Source organism: Cynara cardunculus (assembly GCF_001531365.2).
Source record: "Cynara cardunculus var. scolymus isolate 2C chromosome LG 10, CcrdV1, whole genome shotgun sequence".
In the NCBI taxonomy this organism is placed as follows: Eukaryota; Viridiplantae; Streptophyta; class Magnoliopsida; order Asterales; family Asteraceae; genus Cynara; species Cynara cardunculus.
The window spans coordinates 26,578,798-26,590,339 of NC_037537.1; the positions used below are offsets into that span (position 1 = coordinate 26,578,798).

General features: G+C 34.2%; 1 protein-coding gene across 3 annotated transcripts; it reads right to left on the minus strand.

The window, feature by feature from the left end:
* Positions 1 to 1,343: 1,343 nt before the first annotated feature.
* LOC112519689 (FAD synthase-like) lies at positions 1,344 to 9,750 on the minus strand. 3 transcript variants are annotated; one of them, XM_025127911.1, is made up of 17 exons: positions 9,542 to 9,750; positions 9,328 to 9,456; positions 7,220 to 7,265; positions 6,968 to 7,137; positions 6,746 to 6,863; positions 6,523 to 6,605; positions 5,659 to 5,718; positions 4,456 to 4,713; positions 4,056 to 4,152; positions 3,418 to 3,468; positions 3,213 to 3,293; positions 2,924 to 2,995; positions 2,208 to 2,270; positions 1,943 to 2,092; positions 1,805 to 1,862; positions 1,657 to 1,709; positions 1,344 to 1,574 (listed from the first exon to the last, which is right to left on the minus strand). In XM_025127911.1, exons 2-17 carry the CDS (start codon positions 9,426 to 9,428, stop codon positions 1,491 to 1,493), a joined length of 1,545 nt encoding a protein of 514 aa, XP_024983679.1. In that variant the 5' UTR covers positions 9,429 to 9,456; positions 9,542 to 9,750; the 3' UTR covers positions 1,344 to 1,490. The 3 variants fall into 3 exon arrangements, with proteins under 3 accessions (XP_024983679.1, XP_024983681.1, XP_024983680.1); XM_025127913.1 differs by lacking the exon at positions 1,805 to 1,862; XM_025127912.1 differs by lacking the exon at positions 9,542 to 9,750 and having other exon boundaries at positions 9,328 to 9,523.
* Between the last annotated feature and the right edge of the window lie 1,792 nt (positions 9,751 to 11,542).

Genomic DNA, 11,542 nt, shown 5'->3' on the forward strand with positions numbered 1-11,542 from the left:
GAAAACAAATTTTATTTTATTTTTCTTTTTATCTTTCTTTTCATTATTTATTTATTTATTTAAGATATCTACAATTATATCTTTTAGTTTATTACGTAAATATTTTTAACACTTCAAATAAATTTAAAAAAAATATATTTAAAGGCTCAAATAATATTATTTATATATTTAAAAAAAATGGGTTTTACAACCGCTACTCCAAAGAGTATTACATCCTTGATCGTGAAATATCAATTGCTTGTTGAACTCTGTGAATTGTGTGAAAGTAGGATAACGAAGACAATTTGATTGAATATCGAGGAGTCAAGGTATTTTGGCCAAAATACCAATTAACGTATTTCTTTAGACAAATACTCCGTTTTTTCCTCTTTTCGGATGGTAATTTTTTCAATATTGAACCTTGGACATATAATAGTTCCGAATCGAATCTCATTAGAAGGCAATCTATGAATCGTTAAGAGATAAATCTTGTTTGGCAAAAAAGAAAAAATCTGTCTCTTAATGGTTCTAAAACACTCTGAATGATTTTGTATATTGGATCTCTCTTAACCATTAAGAACCCTAGTTTCATTGTACACAATAACCAAACAATTATATTTCATTTTGTACTATATCATGAGAGCCTCTGATCATTCTAACCACTTAATGATTCTGCACAAAACCATTCAGCAACTGTCAAACAGCCCTTAAAAAGATAAAAAGATTGTTTTTGTAAACAAATATATATAATATTAATTTATGGGGTGGGCTAAATCTAATTTACTAACTTTTTTGTCACGAAACCAACTTTTTATATTTATATGATTTGACCTGATTCTGACATTAAATCAGTAAATATAGTATCATTTTAATTTATTTCGCTATTTGACCTCTTTAATGTCGTAATCAAGTGAAGTCGTGCATTGAAAATGTAAAAATCAGGGTTTGATGTTGACACGTGAGAAAAAAAAATCACTTGATAGAGATGCATTTAGTAATGTATAGGAGTGCAATTAGTCTTCCCCTTTGGTATATACAGCTTTGATTAAAATCAAATTTAATATATATGATTATTGAAGTATGATCATGTTGCATGAGGTTTTAGGGCGGCATTCGGAGTTGCTCACACCAGGGATTAGTTGACAGTCGAAAGATTGGGATGAATTGGTCACATTCTTAGAAGACACTTGGTGTATCCAGTAGTCGAATTCAGGCTGGAAGGTTCAGGAAGTCGGGTGACCTGATGACAGGAGAGCCAACGACCGAACCCTTGATGCACGACCACCATAACTATAACGGTGTGACGGCAAGGAGGATCTGAGAACATGGTTTTTGATATGACAGGAGCTAGAGAGGTAGAAAATATGTCTAAAAATGCATTTTTTTCATATAAGATCCTAACATGCAAACAATTGGAGCAAGTATTATGAATACATTTGTTTTTTCTCCTAATAACTTTCTTTCCATCACCAACCAACCACTTATTCTTCAGTTCCTCCTCCACCTTTTAACTACTTCCCAAGAAAACATGATGATGATGATGATGATAATGTCCTTGAAACTGCTTCCATGGCTGCTTCTACCATTTCTTCATCCTGCAAACCAAACAACTAACTTCATCTCACATTCATATCCATAATCCATCAACACACACTTGTTTAACACACACTTCATTACCTTCCCTTCCAAAGTTACTTTGATCGGCCCACTTCTGGATTTGCGATAACATCCTTCATTTTTTCATAAAACAAACACAATCATAAACCGTAAACCATAAAACAAGATTTCTTGAAAACTGAATCGAAAAGGAATGAATTATTCCTACCAATGTAGATATCTGGAAATTCAATAGAAAGCTTGGATAGAGGCTGAGCAACTTCTAGCTAGACGGTTTTATGTCCCAATTTCAGTTATTATAAATATGATAACCAGGCGTTTTTGAAAGAAAAAGAAAGATACATACATCGGAGAGGGAGGTCGTCAAATTCTTAGATACAAACGGTTCTGTTGGTGGTACCAGATTACTACATCTTAAATCAATCAGGGAATCCCACTGCTGCTCCAACTCATCGACATTCGTAGCACCAAGAATCATCACATTCTCACACTTTATCTGTGCACACAACACATTACATTTATAAATCTATATATATATATATATATATATACATTATAATTTATAAGTTTCTCATGCAAGATGAAAATAAGCAAAGACAAAGATTGCATACCAAAGGAACAAGAAGCTTTTCATGTTGCACCAATTCTGTAATACCTTGGGGTAACTGAGCCATCTGGGCAACATCAGACAGATTATCTTTAGGAGAAGAAAAAAAAAGAGTGGGCAAGATTTTTTCTGCTACGAGCTCTTAATGTAACATTTTTTGTAACCTCTTTATATATAAATGATTCCAATATATGATTTTTCTTCTATTCTGAATTTAAATTGTTCAAGATCATTGACTTCTTGAGTGATGGTAAAAAAACATATATGTATATATATATAGAGAGGGAGGTTCGGGGGGAAATCCCCAAAAAAATGAAAAACTGAGGAACATCCTGCTAACCAATTAATCTGGACGGCATGTGCATACAAGTAATTGCAGTCACTTTTTGGTTTTTATGCACATGTGCATAGCGGACGAATTGTTTACAAAATTACTTGTATGCACATGTGCATACTATCCAGATGAATGGTTACCAGGGTATTCCTCAGTTTTTCATTTTTTTGTGGTTTTCCCCTGAACTAACCCTATATAAACGATACATAGACTTGCCGCCATAAGCTACGCCTCACACCATTTAGATCCTTGGCTATGAACCTTTATGATATATGCCAAGTATGTGTGCGATGTGTATAGAAACTAATTTTCTTTAATATATGACTGCCATTATTGATATAAAAGTTCAAATTTTCAGAGTGCCGGTAAGTTTGGCATCCAATTACCTTATTCAAGTCCGCGGTGCATTTTTCACCGTATAGGCGCCTTAGATGTCCTTCAAATTCTTCGTTTAGATCCTGCATCAGTAAATTTTAAATTGGAATCCTAGAAAATTACATTTTCATAGCATGCTCAAAAAATTAGGAATCCAAAGTGTTAGCAAAGACCCTAGCACCCCTCTCTTTTCATTGTCCTATCTTAAAAACGATCACATGTCATGACGAAAACATCTATAGGGTTTAGTATATTCAGTAAAGAGTAAAGACTACGACTTTTCAGAAAAACCCGACTCACCAAAGGAACACTGAACGCTTTGGCGACTCCCGCGACAGAAACATCTGAATGTAACGGACCAACCCCTCCATATAAGAACACCTGGCATAACCGTGCATGAAAAAGATTATCAGGTAATAGAGACATGATTAGAAGGTCATTCCACCAACTCCAAATCAACAAGGATTACAACCGATAACATACACATTTACATGTAATGGCATACCATGTCACTGGTAGACTTCTGCCTTTCAACTTCTTCAGATACCGAATCTACCTATAGAGAACCAACAAGATGTGAATGCAGGGTAAATAGTACTTTTTTACCTTCTTATTCCAAAACTCCAAACCAAACGTTAGGTTGGGGAGAAGGGGGGGGGTAGACGTACGCATACCTTACCTCTACATCAATTGTGCAACTAATATATCTTATATGTATATATGTATATACACACACACACATATATATATATAGAGAGAGAGAGGGAGGTTCAAGGGAAAACCCCCCAAAAAAAAGAAAAACTAAGGAATGCCCTGATAATCATTCGTCTGGACGGTATGCTCATGTGCATACAAGTAATTGAAGTTGTTTCTTGGTTTTTATGCAAGTGTGCATGTTATGCACATGTGTATATTGGACAAATTGCTTACAAATTACTCGTATGAACATGTGTATACCGTCCAGATGAACAGTTATCGAGGTGTTCCTCAGTTTTTCATTTTTTTGCAGTTTTCCCTTGAACCTGACCCTATATAACATATATGTGTGTATATATACATATTCATTCTTTTTTATGCCTGTTTATGAATGTGTTGCAGGTGGGGGTCACAAGCTGAACTATTACAAATTCTAAAGCAACTTACATCACTTCGTACAACAGCAATGCGGGAGACCATCCAACCTATAGAATGAAGCTTCCTACACAACGATGCTCCTAATTGGTCCTCGACAGTTCCAAATCTGAGCTATGTAACAAATGATAAACATCAGTGAAGCCACAAAAAGAGTAAGTATTGATTGATAATAAAATAATTTTGTGAATAGAGATAACCAAAAAGATAAATTGTAAGGGTGATAATTGAGGTTAAAGAATTCCCAAGAGCTCAAGAGACGTCACAAAATGGAAATTGTTGCAATTTTCAAGTGACAAGAGGCAGCATATGATGTAAGACTATATAACAAAGTGTACAAGCTGCTCTCAAAAGAAGATAGGCACGAAACCAGATATGATATATATATATATATATAAAACAAGGAACTTACAAAATTTCATCACCCACAGCAATGATGGAGGCTGTGAGGATGTTGCTTTGATGTGATTCCACACTTTTCAGTCCATTGCTAACAGTAGTTATTCGGCCAGCATTTGGAGGAGATAACTTTCTGGCTCTACCAGCTCTTTCCAATCTTCCATCTGAAAGCATATATGCAGGCCTGAACTTTTCCTTACCAGACGCAGAATCTTTGATGCATAACAATGCATTTGGAGCTGTGTCATTAACACTCCCTATTGAAGTATATCTATAAAGAAGGAAAAATGGTTAATAAAGACAAAAAATAATCAAGATACTTTAATATTAAGCAGCATACTTTTGAGTTTAAATAAGTATGTTAGGGATAATTATATAATTTATGGAAGGAAAGAGAGAGGAATTGGAAAGGATGACTATTGGTTTCCAATATTCTCTGCTTATAAGATGGGAGGGAGCTCTAGAACAAAGTTTCGTAATTTTGACCTTCCCCCCACCATAAATCTCTCTAACAAAGGAGATATGGTCATGGAGCTTTGACCATCCTCATCCTTATTGGATACCCCCTAATCTAATCCTAATTTTATTTCTATCTATCGTCTCTCATCCTCCCTCTCGACCTACGACATAGGTTATTGATTTTGCATTATTAATTCTTCATTGATTCGATTTTACTTTTGGGTTTCATCAATTTCAGGTGTGTTTCATGCTTCCATTGAAACCAATCTAACCCTTTTTTTCCTTTTATTTCTTTTACCCTGGAAAAAGTTAGGCTATTTCTGAAAAGGCTTAGGTTGGTTTCAAAAGAAAACACGAAACACACCTGAAATTGATGAAACCCAAACGAATAAGAGTCGAATCAAGAGTTTCTGATGCAAAATCAATAACCTATGTCATAGGTAGCAAGAAGGTCAAAATTACCAAACTTTGTTCTAGGGTTGCCTACCATCCTATCTGCAGAAAAAATTGGATACTAATACTCATCCTTTTATATTCCTCTCTCTATCCTTCCATAAATTATTTAATTATTCTTAAGCTACTCCCTATTGAAGTAACTCAAATTATTGTATTGTTATTTGCATGATAAACTAAACAAAAAAAAACCCAAGAAGCAGATCCTTTATCCGCCACATAAGAGACAAGACACATTCAGGAAAAGATAAGACATAAACTAATAAAGTAGAATGCATGTCGAAGTATGTGATTGGTGAATTACCCTTCGTCATAAAGACTGCAGTATGGAACCTTGCAAGTCAAAAGAAAAGCCCAAACGTCTCTGCCAAAAAAAAATCATGGGAATTAGAGCGTATGAAAAGTAAGCTTGAACAACTGACAACTGAATCGCTATTAGTGGATGTTTGCATGTAAAGCCTAATTATCTTTAGTGAATAGGTGACCCTATTTGTGATCTTATGTGTATGCCACAGATGCTTGAATGTTAAGATTTTTTTCGATACTAATCATCGTCCGGTTGTCATTTGAGTTGCATTCAATGTGATAAGCAACATACATAATATAGATATTTAGTTGTGGTACTCTTTTACGAAGAAGACCTATCAAATGTGCAATATCCCAGATGCTATGTATTTAAAGAATGCACTAAAAGGTCCCATATTTTTACGAAGTGGAAATTCAAAACTAGACGTTCTATATAACATGATGAAAGATGAGGGATATAAATTAGCTTTGCTTAACTCATTAAGCCCATAATTCCAAGCTATATTGGCTCGATTAAAATGAATACCTTTGAAGCTACGCGTATCTAATGTACACGTATAACGACACATATATGATATATCATACTAACATGGATGACAAGATGGTATTTTATACATACATACATACATACATACATACACCAAGTATGAATACATGCCCCTAACATAAAGATCGTTTGCTTAAAACAAAACAATTAGTTCATGCCAACTTACATAATGATGTTTGCTTGGTCCACTTAAACATATCTTTCATGATCTTTTACAGTTTCATTTTTATGAGATGCAATTCAAACTTACATACTTTTCATTAAAAGAAAACAACCAATTCATTCATATAACTTAGTCCTAGCACAAGAGCATACCTGTATGACCAGTCCAGGATTGGATTGACTCTCATGAAAGGTGGCCATCCAGGTGAGCTGGGGGAGAATTGTTCTTGACCGACCTGCACAAAATCAACAAACAGGTTTTTTACTTTTTTATGAAACCGAGACAGATTTGATAACATGACGATTTAAAATATCAACCTTTTCCTTGAAAGAATTTATACAACAATGTGATAATCATTTGCAAATTATTGCTTACAGCAGTAGGATCACCAGTTCGAACACCAAGGAAAATAGCTCTTGTTGGTTTAGTCTTAAGCAAAGCCTCCAAACCAGACTTAAAATCTTGGCGAAGTATATCTAATTGCACACCATAACTGGATGAGGAAAGGTGAAGCAATGTTAGCAATTAGATGGCAAAAGTTCAAGAACTTAGATGGAAATGAATCGAGCAAAAGGTGAAAAATAAATAACGATCCACCTTGAGGCTGTTTCATAAGTAAATGAATTGATTTCAGCGAAGGCAGAAGGGCTCTCAAAATATATAGTCCTTATGGGAAATGTGGATGAATGACCAGATAGATCCCCATTAGAATGACCACAGTCCACTTGATGCAAAAAATATCCTGCCCTAAGAAGGTGTAACAAAACCTACAAGAGGAGCTAATCGTTAGAAATTTTTTAGCATTGAACTATTTAGATTTTACATTTGCACATAACTACAAGAACTTACAGTTGAATCTTTTCCTCCATTGAAGCTGAATGCAACCTCCTCGATACTGATAAGTGAGACAATATCAAGAAATGCAAAGTTACACAACCATAATACCAAGTGAACTTATGTTGATAATTTTATGAGCACTGTGAAGCGATAAGATTAGTACATGGTCTCAACTTTGTTTAAATACAACAACTAGGTGCTACTCAATTAGATAAACCAAAGATCAACGTTCTATTTTCTTGAATCAGCCTCTCCGCAAAAGTACAAGGGACTAGCTACACTACTATATGTGGGTACGCAAGGGTGGCGACATATGCAACGAAGTTTAATAGCATTGGCCAAAGTGAAAGGAGAACGTGCTACCAGTCTACCACAATTATGAATCTTTCTTCAAATAACAAACAATCGAAACACTGAGAATCTCACATTGTAGCTTAATATTACTAAAAATTTAATGATTTCCATGAGCATCCAACATTTCTAAGAGGAGTTAGTTTTTTTTTCTTAAAAAGTGCTTCTTAGCCCATTCCATTTCTCAATCTATGCACCCTCTTGCTCTATTGGGCTATTGTATCGATGGGTCAATATTCTCTAGCTATATAGATATAATAACACCAATTTTTTGAACAGCACATAAACTCACACGCCCATGTCTCCATAGAGGCTTGAACTCACAATCAAAAGGTTGAAGAGTTCAATTGGTCTCATCGGGTCAAAGGTCACTCGATATACAACACCACCAAGTGGGAATATGTAACATCCCACATTGCTTGGGAAGGGGAACGAATGTTGCCTTATAAGGGACTGGATACCTCCTCTATCAGACGCGTTTCAAAACCGTGAGTCCAAGTGTGGACAAAGTGGACAATATCTAGTACAGTTAACCCAAGATGTTACACATATGAACTCCATTTTTAGATATTTAGCCATTGGTTTGTAGCATGTCCAATTGGCAAAGAGCACTGCGTAATTTGTGCAACATTAGTGCTTTACAACTATCTACTTACAAATATACACAAAATATTCGACATTTTATGTAACGTATCATAAATGCTCCCATTTGCACAAGTTCTTATGTATGTAAAAAGCCAAATAATTGTCACTAAACTAACCCAAACAACTAAATGGCCATCACTTGTACAATGATATCAAATCAGGCAATCAACATGAATGAGAACTTACTATAACTGTGGACTCTTAAAAATACCACCAACAATGTGAAGATTGTATGCATGTCAACGTAGATATTATAAAGCATAGTGTGCACCACATGTTAATACAAAAGATACAACCTCCATGAAAAGTAATAGAATCGTAATATATCTTCTTTTGTGGCATACATAACATACATGTTTTTTTTTAAGTATATAATATTTATATACAGCAAATGCAACAAAACTCACACACCCTCCTCACCTATAGTGAGGTTTGAACCCCTGACCTCCTAGAAGGCCAAGGGCTACGATACTGCTAAGCCAAAGTCCCTTTGGTACATAACATACATGTTACATGTGCATACCGGACAAGTTGCTTACAAATTACTTGTATGCGTGTGTGCATGTTTTGCACATGTGCATACTGGACAAATAGCTTACGAATTATTTGTATGCACATGTGCATTGTGTCCAGATGAATAGTTACCAGGTCTTCCTCAGTTTTTTATTTTTTTTCTTTTACGGTTTTCCCTTGAACCCCTACATATTTGAACCTCACAGTATATATAATACAAACTCCTTTCTAGCAATTAACCTTTACATGTTTGCTATAACCTTAACTGGCCAACCTGTTAAGGAGAATAACATTGGCACACATTTGTGGAATGTTAATCATTTATAAAACTGTCAAAAATACTCAAATGTTTTACTGCATGCTTCCATTGTTCAAGAAGAATCACATGATCCAGAAACAGAGGCCAATCTTGCATACCATCTTAAACAGATTTAAGAAAGAACATTAATATATAAAGATTGCCGGCAGGCCTGCATTGACTTCTACATTTTAAATTCCTAAATCTCTAAAGACCCAAATCAGTGTCACCAAAATCAAACCCTAAAACGGAATCGGAGCAATGATATAACTAGAATCTACGATAAGAAACAAACATGAAAACTGAAACTTACGGGTAAAGAGCAAGAGCTCTTTGAATAACGTTGATGGCGTTATTATACTTGGTCTTCAGCCTTTGATCATTGCTCTCTCTAATTGCTTTATCGATCTCCATTTACGTGTCTTACTTTCTGAAATCTTTCCTGCAAAAACCAAAACGAAAATTGCAGACTAAAAGCAAATCAAGAAAGAGGTTCTTCATGGAAACTTAAAAAGAAAGATTCAAACCGGTCAAAAAGGGTTTAGTTTCCAAATTCCGTGTTGAATTGTCAGACGGATTCGAAATCGCAACACGGAATTTGGAATTGGGAGAAAGAAATTTGGGATATTTTGCTCAACGGGTGAAGGGTTTTTATGGATGGATGCCGCTGGTGATCTATCTATTATCTATACAAAAACAGAATTTTGCTACGAGTCGTTGGGGGGCGTTATGTGTCCATGTCTCATTTTCGCATATTCTGATCTTCAAATCCCCCTCACATTAAAATCTTGATTTTGTGTGTGATTGGATTGGAATAACGGGGTGTTTGGGATGATTTCGATGTAGTATCGGTAATAAGCATTTTTTAGTGTTTTGATAAACAACTTATATCGGTGTCAAACCGGTAATAAGAAGTTTTTGAATAAGTTAAATCCTTCTGACTTATAATAAGTTGATAAGTATTTTTGTAGAAAAACATAAGTTGTTTCAAATAATCAATCTCAAACTCCCCCTAAAAGTAATCTCATTTAAAAATATATCTTTTTTTTCTTAAAAATATTCGATAGCAATCTTTATATATGTTCGAAATGAAATTTGTACGAGGGATTTGATCGTTAAACAGTAAAATGAATCAGTTTACGATATATTAATACAGATGTTCAGAGACTATTTGTGCTGACATCCACAATGTTTGGATCAAATTTACTTTAAGAATCTTTTTCCAAAAGAATTAAACACTTATAGACACAGAGTACACAAAATATTTTCACAATAAGGTTTGACATGTGCATTATTTCTTTATCATCTTAAACTTTGTTTCTTGTTATAAAAACACTATCAGATCGCTTTTACAACTAGGGGCGGAGACAGTATATAGAAAAAGGAGGGAAGGGACCCCAGTTAAAAAAAATTACCTGAATTATACATAATTTACCTTCATTCTCCCCAGTAAAAAATTTCACGGGATCCCAATTTATAAAATTCCTGGATCGCCATACAATCATATTTTTTTTTTTATAATGTTAATAATAAAATGGATGTTATAATGGAATATAAAATAAATCCAATTTCTTTTCAAGTCAAACATTTAATATAAATAATATATATGAATATACATATATTTATTTATATATATACACATATATATATATATATATGTAGGAAAGTGTTCAAACGATAATATTTTCATTTTATAAGAACGCGATAACATTTTTTTACTATAAATAATCACATGTGATACTATTATTCCATCACATATAATTCACATGTGATACTAAATTAGAGACGCGAACGATTTTCGATGCAATCTTGGTTGCAGGCCAAGTCGTTCTTACACTACTAAGTCCCCTCACAAGTATTATCACATGTGATAAGGTTGTTGTTGATGTGATACTACAATCCATCAATACCATCGCATGTGATGCTAAATCATAGACGCAGACAACCTTTGGTGCGACCTAAGTCGTATAACACGTCGTTCACATACCACAGGGTCCCCTCACATGTATTATCACATGTGATAAGGGTAATCTCGCGTTCTCGTAAAATGAAGGTGTTCTCGTTTGAATCTCCACCTATATATGTAATCTTAGACCATCGAGACACGTTCTAACCACTTACAAAGGTATTTGAATATTTTTTTTAATAATTAACATCAGAGACAAATCTTATACATATATATAAGTGTCGTTTACTAAATGCTTACTCGTTAAGTTTTTGTTGGTTATAACTTACTGGATAAACATGGTAATAATTGATCGACGATAAAGACCAAAAATTTTATCCGATAAGTGAGGATGGCGACTCTTATCTAATTAGTGCTTATTAGATAAAATGTGTCATACGAAATAATTTTGATGGAATAAAAATAAAAATTTCATCTGACAAAATACGTGAGAGTGTTGATTTTTTTAAAATAAGGGCTTACCGGGTAAGCCTTTTGGTAAATAACCCCTTAAAATCATTTTTGATGAATATATATATATATATATATATATATATATATATAGAGAGAGAGAGAGAGAGAG